At 51.0% G+C, this 19,131-nt stretch overlaps 1 protein-coding gene across 1 annotated transcript in view; it reads right to left on the reverse strand.

Moving 5' to 3' along the window:
- LOC119441510 (2-Hydroxyacid oxidase 1-like) overlaps window positions 1–19,131 on the reverse strand; it is a 175,671-nt gene that overhangs the window by 101,352 nt on the left and 55,188 nt on the right. The window contains 1 exon segment of the mRNA XM_037706129.2: window positions 6,970–7,121. Coding sequence (XP_037562057.2) covers window positions 6,970–7,121 — 152 coding nt within the window.

Consider the following 19,131-nt stretch of genomic DNA (forward strand, 5'->3'; position numbering starts at 1 on the left):
GCGAAAGCACGCTAATAGACATTGATTTTTCCAAGTCGTTTTTCGTACGGGTAAGTATAATATTTGCATCCTTCGAAGTCTTAAACACTTTAAATCATGCGGCTTGGGCATAAAGATCGCTGGTTACTCCATCCACCCCAAGCGCTTTCCCCCCATGATATCTGCAACGACCTAGCTTAATCGCTGCTTTCACAGTGACTCCCACTTCAATGCACCTAATCCTGATCGTAGTTACATGGCTGTTCTTGGTACTGTACAGTGAAGTACAGAATTTCTTTCAGTGCCCGTATTCTATTAAAAAATGGCTGATGGCACTGTTCTGCTTATTTCACCGAAAACATTTTGCTCTTTTACAGCGAAGTTGTTTATGGCTAGGGTGCCGTGCATTTTTTGTGTCCGTCAACAAAAACGGTCATCATCAGCAATAGCTCGAGCGTCGTCGTATTCTTCTACAGGTGGCTCGTTAGCGCCCCTCGGCGCAACCACGCGAAGGCGTTCGTCGTCGTCGTCTTGTTCCCCAGATGGCTCCGTGGCCGCTCATCATTCCAGCGTAGAATTTCACTTCTCTTATGTCGTTGTAATGAGGAGGCCGCGTTAAAAATATTATTTACGGGGGTATGAGCCATTGCTTCAGGGGGTATGCGCCATTTATTTGTCTTACGTGACGGACGCATTTAATAACAGAGGTGATACGAGAATGCGTGTGCGTGCCTATCGTACGCACACACAACAAAGGTACGACCATGTTCGTACCGTTGTTCAAAATTCGGTGTCACCTCTGTGTCGTGTGCTAAGCAGCTTCGCTGGTCATCCTCCTTCAGAGAGTGGAATAGCTCATGATTTTTTATTCCCCTTTCTCCACCCTATCCCTTACCTCTTAAAGGTGTTATAACGTATATAACTAGTACTACTACTACATAACGTTTTCTTATCATTGAGTTCTTCATATCATATTTCTTTATTGCTTCCTATGCAAAGTATGTGCATGTATACGCCAATACAGTGCACATAATATGCACACATGCAAACCGCATGCGTATAGGTCTATGCCTGGAGTTAAGTGATGTTTTATTGCTCAACTATTTTTGCTTACTGTAGTTATTGCATTGTTTGGACATATATATATATATATATATATATATATATATATATATATATTGTAGCGAAGAAGACTGGCGCCCCTGGTCGCAGCACCCCTGGTCTATGCTCTAAACTCCTCGCTCAATACCACGGTCCCTACCGCGTCGTTGAACAGACGACGCCGGTCAACTACGTCGTCGAGCCGCTAACGCCATCTACTGACTTGAGGCGTCGTGGACGCGAGACAGTCCACGTACAGAGACTTAAACCCTATTCCGACCCCCTTGTCCTCTCCTCTCCTTGAGTCGCCAGGATGGCTCCTTCTTCTCCAGGGGGCAGTTGTAGCGAAGAAGACTGGCGTCCTGTGTGACTGGCGCGCCCTGTGGACGCACTTTCATCATCGGCCCGCCGACGAAGACGGGCTCGCGCTCTCGGTGTCCGACGCTCAACTGAGACTTTCGCGTTTCTGAGTCGTCAATAAACCCCATTACAATATATATATATATATATATATATATATATATATATATATATATATATATACATTCTTTACTCGCTGGACTTAATTTGAATAATTGGGACAGCCGGCTCTTCGATGGCCTAATTTTCCAGGATACCTTGATTTAATTAGCAACAGAAAACCACAAGTACTGTTTTCTCAATCTTTGCAATATTATAATTTTGAATGTGACGTATTTTCGTCTCGTTCGCCAGTTTGGACAATTCAGCCATTTCAACCTTATGTTTACATTTGGGAGCTGAATTTGGCATTTCACTGCGAAGTCATTTGCAGCTTGTGAGAGCTCGCCCGCTTTCTGTCTCATTGGCTTACCTCAGACAAGCAGTCACTAAATAGAGGTCACAGCAGACCCGCATCAGGAGGACGAAAACTCCCGAAGAATACAAATATGTTGGAGCGCTTATGGCAAAAGTTCCCAAGTCTCTGCTAGCAGCATACCTACAACCTTGAAAAGTATAAGTGATAAGTTAATTTTTTTAAAGTAACCTTGAGGAGGTGTCACAAAAGAGCGCACAATCGAAGCGCGCGCCGCGCATCACTCAAGCCAGCAAGGAAACAAGACGGCCACGTGGCAACTTCGACAGAGGGAGAGAGCGCACGCGCCATATACAGCCCACGCGATCAACGGACACTAGAAGCTTCGACAAGATACGCGAAGGCTACGGTAGCGAGAGAGCGAGAGAAAGCGCGCGCGCTGAAACACCCTCTCACCCGGGGAGCAGAAAGAGAAGAGGCAGGACGACAACCCGGCTCGTGCCTACGGATGAGTCACCACCCTCCTCGACGACGCTCCGACGGCCGCGGTCGAAAACGCGAGAAATGTCTAAAAGATTCCCAGGCTTTGTTCATGCTGCAGGATCATGACTCCATCGGAAGGTGCGAGAAGAGCCGGCGAAGACAATAAAAGCGCCGTGCGGGAATCAGAAGGGAGATCAGACCGCGCCGGTGAAGAGATGTGGCGTGAAGACTGACCGTCTGCGGATTCCCCGGCAAGCTAGTCGACGAGTTCATCGAGCGTCTGCCTCTCCGGAAGAAGTTCCTTCTTTGAGGTTTGCCTCGATCTACGCCGAGATCGTCCGGCTCAAGACCAACACTGGTGAGTACGAGAGGACACTTTGTGTTTCTATTCATATTGTACTGTACGTGTTGGACTCTTAGTGCTTGTCGTTAATTATTTTCTGCGTTTTGTTATATCCATCTGAATGGTATTGTGATATGTCTAGCCGAAGTGTGCATGTGTGTATGTAACTGCCTTGTTTGAAGAATATCGTTGGGTTTTGACAACGCTGGGCTCTGACTCGGTCTTTGGGCCACAACCGGTGTTCGCTGGCGCACCAGAGGGCTCCTTATTTATATAGTCCTTGCCCTTGTGGGGTTATTTTCGGAAGCTGATAAGTCGATTTTGGAATTTGGCCCGGTGTTGGCGCCTCGTTCACGGGGTGTGTGACAGGAGGACTATGTCATTACTAACCTATGGGGGGGGGATAAGGGTGTTTAACAAACTTTAGAAGCTAAATAATAAACAATGAGTGAAAAAGCGTAAAACGATAGACTGAACTTTAAGAGGCAGGAAAGGGACGGTATGGTTGGGAAAGCTAATGAGTGTAGGTGATCTGCTAGTTTACTTTACGGGGAAGTTGAATTTTGGTGGTCATATAATTGCGCACTGCAGAGAACGAGTGTTGTGTTAGGGCATCTGAAGGGGTGCGAATATAAGAGAAACCCAGACGCTAACGGAAGAGACTGCTATGGCCTGAGGTCGTAAGGAAACTTGCAGGCATAAAAAAATGCCGTGGTTGAACTTGGGTAAACCAAGTTTTTCAAGCGATAGCACGGTTTTGCTTGCTTTGGGAAAGGACACAGACGCTGCTCGGCGCCGTTAGCAACTGCCCCATCTAGAATTACACCATAAGACAAAACACAGACGCTGCTCGGCGCGTCAGCAGCAGTCTCGCTTCAACGCGAACTAAGCGACGAAAGCTAGCTCAGCGCATACGAAGCTATCAGCAATCGGCGCACTTTGTCCACATCGCAGATTGCTTTGAAGATATGGGCCCCCACGCGGCATACGCAGCCGCTGCCGGTAGTAGCAAGCTAAGTCCCAGTTTGACCTTGGCTGAGCTTGAAGGTAAGATTTATGGAACCAGGCGTTTTCTGGATTTGTACCTGGAGTAGTAGAGCTATCGCTATAAAATTGGGTCGGTTCAGGGTAGACAAGGGTAACTGGAGAATGCTTGGAGCGGATGTCGTCTTGCAGTGGGCATAAAAAACTTTTGATTGGTTATGATAACCTTGAGTGCTAGGTACGAAACTACTGTCCGCTCGATTATCAAAGAGGTCGAAGGGGTGTGTTGCTTACATCTAAGCACATTAAATGTCCATAATACACTGAGCGTCTAGCTCGATCCCACATGTATTTAGCTGTCGCACCAACACCTCACCCATTGGCAACTTAAGGCGACGATGGAGAAAATGAAGTGCGCGGGCAGCCATGGTGCCTTCGTAGCAAAATTTTGCAGCATGCAGACGCCCTGAAGGCAAAGAAATAGTTTTTTTTTAAATTTTGCTATTTTGCATATACGAGCATTAGGTCCCTCATAGCTGAAGTAATGAATTGTTCAAGATACGTAAGCTCGTACTATGTCGTGAAAGCTTCACTTTTCTTTAAGTTATGGTGTTTTACCTGCCAAATACCCGATATGTATATGAGGCACGCCGCAGAGGGGTACTCCTGAAATTTGGACTGCCTGGAGATGAATATCGTGCACACAATGCACGGTACAGAGACTTCTTCGCATTTTGCCTCCATCAAAATGCGGTCTTCGAGGCCGGGATTTGATCCCGCCTACTCGTTTTTAGCAGCGCAACGCCGTACCCGCTAAGCCACCGCAGCGGGTAAGTTTCACTTTTCCTATGTAGGATATAGTACTCAGTGTGCACGGTTAAGCCCCCTCCCCCTTACTATACGTTCAGAAGGTTGCTCGAGTTTACGTAGCATTATTTTGAACTATGCAGAGCGGATGTTCTTTGCACTTCTTCGGGTGCTAATAACCCCTAAACAGAATAAGTCGAGGGCATTGTGTGCACGAGAGATTTGTTGATCACAGCCATACAGCGACTGATATACCTCTTAGGTGTTCTGTACGCCCACGCTATATAAAGGAATCATGGTCCCACCTTCACCGTACCTGACTTGAATCTACAGTGATAACTGAAATTGTCCCGAATGACATTTTCAGCCATGTCACCGAAAACTGTGTCATTCTTTCAGCGTTTCGTTGCATACGCGCATCGTGAGTGGAGGAGGCACAAAAATGGACCACTTTAAGGCACTTCCAAAGCGCTTTCACGTCACTAAAATCGTAAATCAAAATTCCTCGGTTACACTTTTAGTGTGTGAAAACTTCGAAGAGCACATAAAAGCTATTACAGCGAATCACGTTACATTTGATCGACAGATGTCAGCACACTGCTTTGTACACTTCGTGCGCTGGTATTGAACCTATTCTGTAACTCTAATAGGCTCCCTACGCACTACATGGACTGCCCAGCTCAATTTATTCCTCGTTATGTCAACTGTAGAACCTCCAAGTTCTGGCCCCATACGTTAGTAGCAGTTCGACATAATGATTGTTCACTTTTCTTTTCAAGGTAAACTGTAAGCTGCCCCTCATGATTTGGTAATGCGTGTTGCATGCGCTCAAAGCCATTTTATTCTTTTGTAAGCTTTTTTCACATGATCAGTGTCTCCTCGGGATAAATGACCTATGCAAACGTACTCTCGCACATATTCTAGAGGGTGACTGAGAAATCCGTATCGTTCTTATTTTTTCTGGCTTAGTGCTACTTCAGGCGGATGACAAAGTGGTCTATTTCAAGAAACCATTGTTATTTCCCTACTAAAAATCAATATGCCCCATAACACCCATATCCAATAATCCGATATGAAACATATAGGATTCCATACAAAAGCCTGTTTTTCCTATATGTCATATGATGTTATTGGATATAGGAGTAATGGGGAATACGGGGGTTTTTCAGTAGGGTTTACTGCATTTCTGCGGCTGGACACAGAATTAAGGAAGTAGTAGGCGATATCACTATACAAAATCGTATCTTCAAAGAAAATTATGGTTAGTGATCCCTCTTTCATAGGAATCGGTAAAGCATGAAAGTGAAACGGTTCTTCACAGAAGCTGTTACATGTTTGCTTCGTGAACTCACGGTCCGCTGCAGCGAAATGCGCGCGATTTGCGGGCCGGCGGTCGTGTTTCAGGTTTGCTTGGCGAGCGCCGTCCTGATGGCGAGTGGCTTCGGCGAAGGGGCGAGAATTCTGGTTCGTCTCCTTAGTGGCTGCGGCAGCCAGTCGAGCTACGACACTCCCGGCTGCAGGAATTACAGTGCCAGAGTTCGCACCGTGCGTCGCGAACGCGCGAAGGCGTTCTGCTTCATGCTGGCGTGTCTCTCGCTGGAGCAAAGCGAGATTCCCCCGGCGAAGTCATTGCCTTTCTGCGCCTTTTAGCGCAGCAGTTGCCTTAGGTGGTGCCGTCGCAAGCGACGCAGTAGGCGACGCACTGCTGATGCACGTTGAAGCCGCAATCCGTAGGCGACGAGGCGCCAAAGGCTAATCCGACGGTAACTGCTTACAGGAGGCCATAAAAGTACATGAATTGGTCTTATATTCGTGCGTGTGGATTTAGACGTTCTTGTGGCTTTGTTTATTGAGCTTTATATGCCTTCGTTGCCGCAAATTTCAGAGCAATCTATACTTTTCGTGCAGCATAAGACGCCGTGAACACGCGCAATCGCTACTAATTACAACCGTTCAGCTTGTCGAGGTGGTCAAATAAAAACGCGCCAAGCGTGTCAACGCACTGGCTTGCCCGCGATAAATTTATAAGAGCGTTTTATATCGCCTGTTGATGCGTGCGTCCGTGGCGCAATGGTTTCAACATCGGGCCTCTGTATGGGAGGTCCTGGGTTTGAATACTGCCGCAGGACACCTTTATTAAGGTAAATTTTGCGTGTGATTATTTATTGTGCGATTTTTGTATGGAACTCTATGCAAGAGACTACACTTGGTTCTTTATTCTATGGCCACACCGCGTTGGAGCCTCCGCTGCGCTGTGACTACCGAAGGGCCCCCTGTCGGCACTCGTTAGCGTCGCGATGCAGCACTTCACTTCACCGCTCCTAGATGGCGGCGCCGGAGCCGACTTTACATCCATTGCAGGAAACCAGTCGTGGTACCCGGCATAAAACATTTTCGTGTTACAAATTAATTCAAACTCACATGTAATCACGGGAACTAGTTAGCGACACTAGTGTTTGCTGCGCTCGCAATAACGGGCAGATACCGCCTTACTCACCCACAGCAGTGCCGTTCTCCCCGTCAGAGTGTGCCATCTTCTGCATGGCCGATGGCGCAATGCCGAAGGGCATGCTCACGCGCTTTCCGAGTACAGTCGTGTTCAGGTGTCTTTGGCTCACGTTCACAAGGACGCGGTACAGCATCCGCCACCTATTTGCGCAAGGGAAAGAAATGGGCATAGGGAAATTGCTTCTTGAAGGATGGCCAGTGAAGGGAATGGCCCTGTTGACCACAATACGTTATCTGGGCATCCTAATATAAGATAGTGGGTTCAAATTTCTATCGTGGTGGCTGCGCGCTACGATAGGAATGGTGTGCGAAGCTTGATGCTTTATAAAGCATGGCTGTACACTAAGGAATGGCAGGACGTAAAAAATGAAGTTCAACGCTTACGCTATAGAGTTTGACAGAACTAGGAATCGAACAACGGGACGGTACACCATTCTCTTTCGTATAATATACTTGGCTGAGGTTCCTCCTAGTCGACTATGTAGTGTTGTATATGTCGTAATCTCTAAATCTGTAACCTTTATATACGCTGAGGTCCTGTATCCTCTGAAAATATCACTTGCATAAGCCGCTCAATAAACCCTCAATATCAGTAAATAAGTACATACATAAATCAATAAGCACTTGTAGGTTGAGGGAAAAAAACCATGCTTATTTCCTATGTTTCGGCCAGGGTCCGGACTTCGTCAGGCAGCACCCTGGCCGAAACATAGGAAATAAAGCATCGTTTTTTTTTTTTTGTAGGTGCGTCCTCAACGTACAATGCCTGTTCAACTACCGGACCTCGGTAGACTCACCCTATATATATATATATATATATATATATGTACGAACGAGAAGAAAGGAAACCTAAGGGCTCGATTTTTATTAGTGATATCATAAGACGCCAACAAACAATGACATCAAGAACAGCATAGGGGAAATTATCCATAGCTAGTAATTGAATTAAAGAAAGGATAAATAAATGAAAATAAAAGTGGATGAAAAGAAAATTCTCTAACGTTAACGAAACTCCGCAATGGGAAAGTTGAGCGCAGCTTTTTAGGTCTTTTGAATTCCACCGGCTGCGTCGCTCATTGTTCAGAAAGAAAGCGTGAACACGGGAACGTGTGGCACGCGTACGGGGCAGCACGGTGCAGGCGAAGAAGCGCATGCGCAGTCGGTTCGAAGCCGACGCCAGTGCATTGTTTCCATATATGATATCGGTGGACGCGCTCCCAGCATGCCTTAGTAATGGTTATACTAGGAGAATGTTAGCAAACATGAAAAAAGGAAATATCGAGTGGCAGACATGCATAACCACGTACCAAATAGCCCAACAAGCTACTCTATGACACGCACACGCACAACACACACAGATGCAGGAACGGGACAAAGCTTTTGTAAATGAGACGTACTTGACATTTTTTCAGCCGGCGGACCAGCCTTCATCAGAGTACATGCAGTCACACACGAACAATTCAGGCATAGCTTTAAAAGCATCGTATCAAGAACAGAGCGCGCACCATCTGCGCTGATTGTAACTTACGCTGCACGTCATAAATCATTGTTAAAGCCACGCATATTGGAATACAGAACAAAATGAAATGCAGATATGTTCAGGATACAATATAGTATAGAGAGGACTCTGTGATAAGTGCGAGCGGTCACCGTGATCCGGCGCACTGAAAACTGTGGGGATCGAGGTGCCTTCCCGCGCCTCGTCCCCCAGCTCGCGCGTGGCGCTTAGCTCGATCCCCGGGAACCGCCGCCGTAACGGCAACATGGCGGACACGGCTAGCACGCCGGACTTACTTTTCCGCGCAAACCGTGCTTCTCCCCCCCGGGATTGGACTCGCCCCGCGAGAACACGTCACCGGGACGCGCCCTGATTGGCCTCCCGCGCGGCGGCCCCCGGGCACCCTCTCCACCCGAGCTCTCGTCCGCTGAGCGCTTCCTCGCCGCGAGAGAGGCTCACAGGCTCGCAACGAGGTGGTTACATGAGACCTTTGTTCTCGCGACTCCTCGTTATCGCGCTTGGCGGACCGCTACCCGGTTAGCCCTAGCGCAGCGGGCGCGCGTACTCGATCGGTCTTGCGGCGAGCCTTGGCCCGTAAGCGCCGTGACTGTAGCACTGAGCTGTACCTTGGGTGAATAAACCCGTGTTTGTTGGCGATCTGACTCCGGAGCCTTCTCTGCGCCGTGTCGGAGAGTCGACGAACCCTGCCGTAGCGCCTTTGTGCGTTGCGGAGTGGAGGAGCGTCGTGCCCTTTTCTGACCGTCGCTCGTAGGGTAAGCCTTGTGCAAACCCATCTCCACATAACTGGCGCCCAACGCGGTTTCGGCATGGCATCAGAGCAGGCCCCTTCACGGCCCTCGTTCCTGCCTGACCTCCTGGCTGCGGACTTATCGCCCTTCGGAGCGAACGACACGAGGTAGGTTCGCCTTCGCGACCCTCTGATTTCGGCCACCGGGAGCGATCCCTTCCTTGGAGCGCCCTAGGTGATGTCGACAGCTCGGATGTGTACGCTAGTCCTATATAGCCACGCCAGTTACGGGTTTTATCAACAGTTTGAGACGCGCGGGGAGCAGGTGCCTTCTAGCCCCTCCGGCGTGCTGTCTCCGCTCGCTGGCCTTTGTCCCGAGCTCAGTTGTGCCCAACGTGCCGCATCGGAGCCACCCCGCTTAGATGCTCGCACGAATACGCTCGCCGGCCTCCCTTTGTCCCGAGCGTCGTTCGCCGCGCCATGTGCCGCATCGGAGCCACCCTGATTAGATGCCGGTACGAATACGCTCGCCGGCCTCCCTTTGTCCCGAGCGTCGTTCGCCGCGCCATGTGCCGCATCGGAGCCACCCTGCTTAGATGCCGGTACGAAATACGCTCGCCGGCCTCCATTGTCCCGAGCGTCGTTCGCCGCGCCATGTGCCGCATCGGAGCCACCCTGCTAGATGCCGGTACGAATACGCTCGCCGGCCTCCATGGTCCCGAGCGTCGTTCGCCGCGCCATGTGCCGCATCGGAGCCACCCTGCTTAGATGCCGGTACGAATACGCTCGCCGGCCTCCCTTTGTCCCGAGCGTCGTTCACTGCGCCATGTGCCGCATCGGAGCCACCCTGCTTAGATGCTCGCACGCATACGATCGCTGGTCCCACCGTTGTCCCGAGCGCATTTCTCGGACGAATACGCCTCGGTGCAGCCTTCCCGCTACGCCGTAGGCGCGAGTCGCTCGCTGCCTGCCATTTGTCCCGAGCGCAGTTCGGTGTCCCGTGCGCCGCAGCTGAGCCTGCCTGCCTCGCTGTTGGTTCAAATTGCTCCCTGGCCTTCCTTGTCCGATGCGCAGCTGGAAGCAATGTCGAGCGCGAGCCTCCCGCTCAGCCGACAAAGTCGCCGCGTTTTCCGCCTACCGCTCTGTCTCACGCGCATCCGAGCGACATTTTTCGACGTGCGTGAGTCACCCCGCTCCGCTGTCGATCCGTCTGCCGGTCATGTGAGGCCTCATGCGCCTGTCGGAGCGGCAGCCCAGCTCATCTCCTTGCCGTTTACTGGCCCCATTGGGTCGGTCGTGCATTGAGTGGACCACCTGTCCGTTGGTCCTTTTTGCTCTCCGGAAGTTGGCGTTAGCGTACGTGCTGTTTGCCGTGGAGACGTACAATCCGGCTTAAGCGCTTGTGCGAGCCATCGGGCCGCCTCGCGCGCTGGGCGTTGACATGGCAGTGGTACCTTGTTCTGCGCTACCGGAAAGGGAGTTCAAACGTGGTGGCGGACGCCTTGTCGCGAGCCCCCGTTTCGGCGTTTGATCCTTTGGTCCGCCACTACCGTGAGCAATTCGCACCAAGTAGAAGCCGGAGCCTCAGTCTCCAATGGCTAAAAGCGCGAACCCTCATGCACTTAGTAAGACCGGAGCCTGTGTCTCCAATGGCTCGAAAGGCGCGATCCCCGACGGCGAAGCGATCCTCCGATTGCCAGCCCCGGGAGAGGACGTTTACCTGGTGGATCCCGTTACCCTCATCGGGTATTGTCTTCAGCAGGCAAGAGCTGCTAAAGGCACAGCAGAGCGATCCATTTTGTAAATAGCAATCGTTGACGGGCTCCAAGAGCCGAGCTCCCATGAGGAGCGGGGCGGCAAAGCCGCCGGGCGCACCCGGACAGCTGTATTGCTGTTGGCGCCGAGTGCCACGCAGCTTGTATTGTTGCGGGCACGTAGGATCCGTATCTGCTTAAGCAGAACGACCCGTTTTGTAAATAGAAATCGTTGACAGGCTCCAAGAGCCGAGCTCCCAAGAGGAGTGGGGCGGCAAGCCGCCGGGCGTACCCGGACAGCTAGTATTGCTGCGGGCACGTTGATACGTATCTGCTTGACGCCGATAAAGCTCTCCTGCGCTATATCCCATCTGAGGAGGCTCCCCAGGAGTCTTTCAAGGTGGCGATAACCCGCAGTCTAAGGAAAGCCACCCTGACCTATTTCCACGACTCGCGGGTGGCCGGACATGCGAGTGGCCTTAAGACCTTCCAAAAGTTGTGCCGCTCCGCTACCTGGCCAGGCATGAAGCGTGACACTCTTCACTACGCCCGCTCATGCCGCGTGTGCCAATGTGTGAAGCCTCGCGCGGGCAAACCCCCCGGGCTCATGCAGCCAATCGACAGCCAGCTACCCTGGCAAGTCGCGGCCTGTGACATTATGGGACCTTTTCCCAGAAGCCGGCGAGGCTACGTTTTTCTCCTGGCTGTCACAGATCACTTCACGAAATGGGTTGAACTTTTTCCCCTTCGGAAGTTAACGGCACGCGCAATCTGGGACAAGTTGACCGAGGTCTTTAACCGCTTTGGCTTTCCGGCGGAGCTGATAACGGACAACGCGTCCTACTTCACGGCCAAGATGTTCGTGGATGCGTGTGCTGCCTTTGGCATTAAGCACCGCAAGACAACCACGTATCACCCACAGGCCAACCCGACAGAACGGATTAACCGGAACCTCAAGCCCTTGCTCGCGGCCTTTGCCAGCAACATAGGGATTGGGATGTCTGTCTTAACGAGATATGCTTCTCCTTGCGGTCCACGGTGAACCGTTCGACTGGGTACACGCCCGCTTTCCTTAACTTCGGGAGAGAGCTGCCAAACCCCATGGACCGCGTTCTGCGGACCGGCAGCAGGGCGTGCGCCACGAAAGCCGGCTTTTCCGGCTACGCGGCGGAACTGCGCTCACGGATGGACGCGGCCCTTGACATGGCCCGTTCCAACTGGCAAAAGCGCGAGCTGGACAAAAAGCCCAGTACGACCGGTCACATAGGGACGTGCACTATGGTGTCGGCGATCTCGTCCTCAGACGCAACCATGTCTTGAGTGACGCCGCCAAAGGCATCTCTGCCTCCCTGTCGGCCAAATGGTTGGGCCCGTACCGAGTGGAGACCCAAAATGTCCCCTCGGTATACAAGGTGGCGGACTCCCAAGGGAGACCAGTCGGCGGTCCAGTTCACGTCTCGGACCTCAAACCTTTCGTTGCCCGTAGCAACGACTGGGGAGAGGGGGAGGCGGTCAACGAACCGCAGGCAAACCGTGATATGGCTGGCCCCAGGCCACGCCACCGGTACAACCTACGGAAACGCACCTAGGCAGGTTTTCTCCCACCAGCTGGTAGCCGGACTTTATTCCCTACCACGCCGATGAACGGAGAGACACAGCTACGGTGCGAAGGCGCACGTTGAAGTGGTGACAGGCCCTTTTGGCCTAATATACCCTCTCGTACTCACCCACCTTCTGACGCGCCTAGTCAGCTTTCTCCCACTAGGTAGCTGGACTTCATTCCCTACCATGCCGGTGAATGGAGAAATGTAGCTACGGTGCAAGGGCGCACATCGAAGCGGTGACAGGCCCATGTGGCCTAATATACCCTCTTATGTATTGCCCAAGCCTCAGCCTGACAAACGCCCCTTTTTGGGCTGTCAGCCAGGCGGGCAATTTCCTTGGCACTGCCGGCTATGCCGGGGGGCGTTCCTGTCCTTCACCTTGCGTCGTCCAGTCTGCTCCCTGCGCCTGGCTCCACTGTGCCACCAGTCTTGCTGACCACGAAGCCGGCTGTCCCTGGTCTTACCATGTCAGCCTGTTGCCGACCTCAAGGCCTGCTGACTCCTGGCCGAGGAGGGTCACTCCGGCTGCCGCTGCTGACCTGGCTGCCGGTTATCCCGGCCTGCTGTTCCTGCGCAATCCGGGGAGCCCAGTGACTTCTGTGGTGGCTGCTGCGCCAAAATGGCAGCCACGCCTCGCGCGTTCCTGGCTGCTCCAGTCCGGTGGATCTCGAGTGTTGCTGGCTGAACCATGGTGCTGCCCTGCCCCGTCCTTCCTGGGCTGCCGACTCTTCCACCTGGCAGGGGGTCCTTCCAGTGTGCGGAACTTTGGTGGCCAAGGCAAACCCCTGGCTCTGTGTCAAGAGAAGCGACGTCTTCACCTTTTTGGACTGCTGTGGCCCCTTCTCCCTGTCCTGGTCCTGAGGAAGACGACGACACCCTCTTGGACTTTGCCCCGTTGGCTTAGCCCTCTTTGGCTGAGTCAACCTTGCCACTTGGCCTCGGTCAGCCACTTTGGAGGCTGGCCTCGGTCTTTAGGAGGGGGGAATGTGGGGATCGAGGTGCCTTCCCGCGCCTCGTCCCCCAGCTCGCGCGTGGCGCTTAGCTCGATCTCCGGGAACCGCCGCCGTAACGGCATCATGGTGAACATGGCTAGCGCGCCGGACCTACTTTTCCGCGCAAACCGTGCTTCTCCCCCCCCGGGATTGGACTTGCCCCGCGAGAACACGTCACCGGGACGCGCCCTGATTGGCCTCCCGCGCGGCGGCCCCGGGCACCCTCTCCACCCGAGCTCTCGTCCGCTGAGCGCTTCCTCGCCGCGAGAGAGGCTCACAGGCTCGCAACGAGGTGGTTACATGAGACCTTTGTTCTCGCGACTCCTCGTTATCGCGCTTGGCGGACCGCTACCCGGTTAGCCCTAGCGCAGCGGGCGCGCGTACTCGATCGGTCTTGCGGCGAGCCTTGGCCCGTAAGCGCCGTGACTGTAGCACTGAGCTGTACCTTGGGTGAATAAACCCGTGTTTGTTGGCGATCTGACTCCGGAGCCTTCTCTGCGCCGTGTCGGAGAGTCGACGAACCCTGCCGTAGCGCCTTTGTGCGTTGCGGAGTGGAGGAGCGTCGTGCCCTTTTCTGACCGTCGCTCGTAGGGTAAGCCTTGTGCAAACCCATCTTATAGTACTTATAGTACAGTACTTATACAGATGCATAGGCGTGATGACAGCACATGGCAGCTCTAAGTGTAATCTTGAAATATCTAAAACAGTTTAAAATGGAAGTGTTGAACGTGAAACTTCAATCCACGTGCATCAAAAGCCACATGCACATGAAATTAAACGAAAGATAAACAAAAACAAGAAATGCGCGATGTAATCATATATGCATTATACTGTGTAGTAAGTAGTGTCGTTGTGCTTAATGTAAAGTTCGACAGGTTAGTTTTCCTTTGTTTGCATTTATTACAGACGATACAGTGTTAAAATTATGAATGAGGTAGGATTCGCTAAGTTTGCGGTCATGGCTGGTGGTATCAATTTTAACAATCTCAAAGTAGTATCTCTTGTTTGAGATTGTTATAATTGGTGACGCGGCATGTTAACATGTTTCGAGAGCCGTAGGTTTGGTTGGGATTCGGCATGCGATCCGTCATTGCTAAAACGGACCCTGAAAGGTACTTCAGTCTGGCCTATGTATTGCATGTGGCAAGTACCGCACTCAAGCAAGTACACCATGTTAGAAGAATCACGGTCTAAACTGTCTTTAGTTGTGAACGTGAATTGGCTAGTTGTGCTGGTGGCAGTCAATGTAGGTGTTACATGAGGGCAAACTTTGCAACTTAGCTTACTGCAGCGACTGCAGCCAATAGGATTATAATGTATGATTTTTGAAGTCTTTAGATAGACACTTATGTTTTTAGAGCACCTATACACGACGCGAGGTGGCTCAGGAAAAGTGGCCTTTAACCTTAGGGTTAGGCGCGGAATGTGTAAGTATAAAATTAGCAGACTGGGAGCCACTGGAGTTGTTGCTGCCCTTTAGATGTTCTATCCGGTCGTGGCATGTCGCTCGGTGTATTGCGTCATCGATGATATTTTCTCGACATTTATGATTGAGAAGTTTCTTTTTGAGTGCCTGGCAACAAGAATTAAAATTATCTCCTACGGAGCACATGCGCTTAAACCACTGTGCCTGGCTATATCTGCATTTCATTTGGTTCTGTATTCCAATATGCGTGCCTTGATAATAATTTATGATGCGCAGTGTAATTTGTGGTCAGCGCACATGGTGCGCCTTCTGTTCTTGATACGGTGCTTAAAAGCACCGTATGCGTGAATTGTTCATGTGTTAGTGTACCCTGACGAAGGCTGGTCCAGCAGCCGAAAACGTTAAATACGTCTTATTTACAAATCGTCCGTCGTCTCTTTACTGCATCTGTTGCGTCAGGGCCAGTGTCCGTCAGGACTGGCATATTGTTACGAGACGCTACGAGACATAGTCGGTCTCGCCGCTATATATATATATATATATATATATATATATATATATATATATATATATATATGATAGATAAATGATAAATACCCCACAAAGTGGGTGGGAAAACGGCTCCGCAGTAGCTAAATAGTGAGAGCATCGCACGCATAATGCGAAGACGTGGGTTCGTTCCCCACCTGTGGAAAGTTCTTTTTTCATCCATTTTCATTTCCATTAATTTATCATTTTTTAAATTCAATTAGTAAAGTTCAATTAATTTCTCCTATGTTGTCCTTGGTGTTAATGTTTGTTGCTTCTTATGATATGATTAATAAAAATCGGCCCCTCTCTTCTCGTTCAATACATAACGAGGGTCTCGAATCCGGCAACATTGATGCCTTCAGGTAGCATATGTGGGTTTATTGACCAGTTGCCATCACCCAAAAAGATCACGTGCTCGTGACGCCTGGGGCAGAAATGATGTTCTACATCCGCCCCTAGGTTTGTGAGTGGTGGCGCTGGCTAACACTCCCAGGGTTAGTTCTAGTTGTAAAACATGAATACCCCAGAAAGTGGATGGGAAAACGGCTCCGAGGTGGCTGAATGGTGAGAGCATCGCAGCGTAATGCAAAGACGTGGGTTCGTTCCCCACCTGCGGACAGTTGTTTTTTCATCTATTTTCATTTCCATTAATTTATCAGTTCTGTAATTCAATTTGTAAAGTACAATTAATTTATCCTATGTTGTCCGTGGTGTTAATGTTTGTTGGCTTCTTATGATATGATTAATCAAATCCCCTCGGTTGCCTTTCTTCTCGTTCTATATATATATATATATATATATATATATATATACATGCGTTGAAACACAAGGGCCTTCGTACCGGGCGTCGTCTGCCAATATATATATATGGAAGACGACGCCCCGGTACGAAGGCTCCTCATCTGGGAAATGAGGGATCGTCGTCTACAGGATAATTTTGGCATCCCGTGAGTGCTACGTGGGCCAGACGGGCACATGCCTTAATGAGCGCTTACGTGAACACACTAATAATGTCCGAAATGGAAGGGAAGGTTTTCTGGCTCCGCATGTTAGCACGTGTGGGTACGGGTGTACTCCGGAGTTCGAGCACACGACAGTTGTCTGTTACATGAGGGATGAGCAAGAACGTTTAATCAGCGAGGCAGCTCAGATGGTCAGGGAAAGAAGCGGGTGTGTGAGTAAACCGCCGGTTACTCTATCTGACCGGGAACTCAGATTCTTGGAATGTGTAGGCATCAGTCACGGTGGCGCTGCACGCCACCGTGATTGTTAGTTCTTTCGGTTTCTGTTTTTTAAATTCTTGTCAGTGGAAATACGTCTTTTCCTTAGTGTTCCTGGACATGTCTGTCAATAAAATAATCAGTTGGAAGTCAGCGCTTGTCCATGTCTGCTATTCGGCCCCGTGTTTCTTCTCACGCTGTGCATTACCAACATACGGAGTTTGCACTTTTCGTAGACGGAAGCATAGTTCGCGATCAATAACAGAGATGGCGCTCCAGTGTCTATAAATATATTATTTTTCTCTCCAGTGAAGCCGACCGCGACGGTCGTGACCGAGTGGAGCTCAGCGCAGCAGGAGCAGCATATCAAAGAATAAGTTCAATTTTTGTTTATTTTTATTTGGTTGATAGAAGTGTTAGGTTAACCGAGCTATCTAATATATATATATATATATATATATATATATATATATATATCTATATATAGTTTTTCATGCTTTTTTAGTTTCTTGGTTAGTTTGGTAGGACGTTAGTAGGTAACGAATAGTTCATTCTTTTTGGAAGCGGGTTGTGGCGAACGTGTTGCATGGTGAAAGCAGTGTAAAGCGGCAGTTTTAAACCGTATTAGGGAAGCTAGCGAAGGTAGCCGGATAGCGAGATTGCCGTACGGCTTACCGTGGGGCTTTGTTCAGGTATTTTGGTGGGCTTTCTCGTTAGCTGGTCGGGCGGACAATGGTGCGGCAGGCTAGGAAGGACAGGGGTGATGGCTAGATCGTGCAGTGCGAGAGTTCAAACGTTGGTGTTATTTGGACGAGACGCACTTCGCCAGTTTAGCCGACGCTGAGGAGGCTAGCTTCACGTGCAGGTCGTGTGAAGGATTTAAGGGGGCTGTGCGGCGGATGGAAGGGGAATGGGCAGCTAGTGCGGAAGAGCTCAAAGGGGAGCTGAAGGTGGAGCGAGAGCGGCGAATTGAGCTCGAAACTCGGATCGGCGAGTTGCTTGACAGGGAGGGGGCCGAGGCCATCCTGGTAAAGCGAATAGCTGGAGAGCTACAAGAAGAACGGGAAAAGCGGGCCGTGCGGGAAGAGCGGGTGGAGGCGCTAATGGCACCGGCAGCGCGTAATCCCGGGTCAGAGCTGCGTCAGGCGGGTGGGGGGGACAGCGCGGAGACTCAAGCAGAGGCATGCTATGAGAACAGGGAAGGACGCCTAGGGGCCGTAGAACAGCAGGCGAGAGCCGGCGGCAACACGGCGGTTCCACAACTCTACAGCGCGGTAGCGTGGCAGGCTTCGGGTGGGAAGGGACGAACGGCAGGGAGCCCGTCGTCGCGTGTCAGTGGCGCACGGCGGGTGGAGAACCAGCTGGCGCGAACTGGAGGACGACACTCGCAGGCAGGAGGCAAACGTGTAGAGCGAAGGGTCCTAGTGGTGGGGGACTCCAACGTTGCGAGGGTTGAGGAGGGCGTCCTTACAAAAGTGAAGGCAGACGGGCGGGTGAGGGTGGAGGCCCAGTCAGGGAAGGGCAAAAGCTCAGAAGGTGGTATGGGACAACACGGAGCACGAAAATCTGGTCGTTATCTATGCTGGTCTCAACGATGTGCTGAAGGGAAGGAGCCAGAACCTAAACAGACAGTTAGAGATTGGGTTGCGTAAACTCTGAGCAGCATCTGCGAGTGTACATGTGACCATATGCACAATCCCAGAGGTCCAGGGCCAGGCTAGCGGGATGGAACGGAGTGTGATTGAGGCTAACCGGGTCATTAGGGGTCTGAGCCGACCACTTAGGTACGGCGTAATGGACGTAAACCGGGAAGTGTACGAGTCTGGCTCCCACCCTTTTGCACAGGATGGCATTCACTACAATGGTGCCACGGGCGGGAGGGTAGGTAGTAGGATAGGGTGCCAAGCTACGGCTCTTTGGGGGGAACCAGAGCCCTAAGGCCACCAGTGTAGACGAAGACGGACCCAGAGAGTCCCCGAGATTCAATAAACGTAGAATCGGTGGGAGAAGAAATAGACGTAAGCACCAGGCGCAAGGTTATTCTGACATAGGGTGCATTAACTTGCAAGGTGGGAGGAATAGGCTGAAGTGGGAGGAGATAGACGAGCAACTAAGGCAGGAAAAGCTGATGGTGTGCCAGTTTGTGGAGACGCATCTTAGGGACATGGAGCAACCACCCTGTAATCCTGACTATGCATGGATATATTGCAATAGAACAGAGGGCAGCAGAAAAGGGGTGGAATTGGTGCATTCATTCATAAAAGTATGAATTGGCACAGGGTCAAACAGGAATGCAAGGAGCATTTATGGCTAAAAGGGAAACTTGCAGGAGAGCAGACACTCCTTGGCTTTGTATACCTGTGGACAGGAGCAAACTC

Source organism: Dermacentor silvarum, chromosome 2 (assembly GCF_013339745.2).
Source record: "Dermacentor silvarum isolate Dsil-2018 chromosome 2, BIME_Dsil_1.4, whole genome shotgun sequence".
Classification (NCBI taxonomy): domain Eukaryota; kingdom Metazoa; phylum Arthropoda; class Arachnida; order Ixodida; family Ixodidae; genus Dermacentor; species Dermacentor silvarum.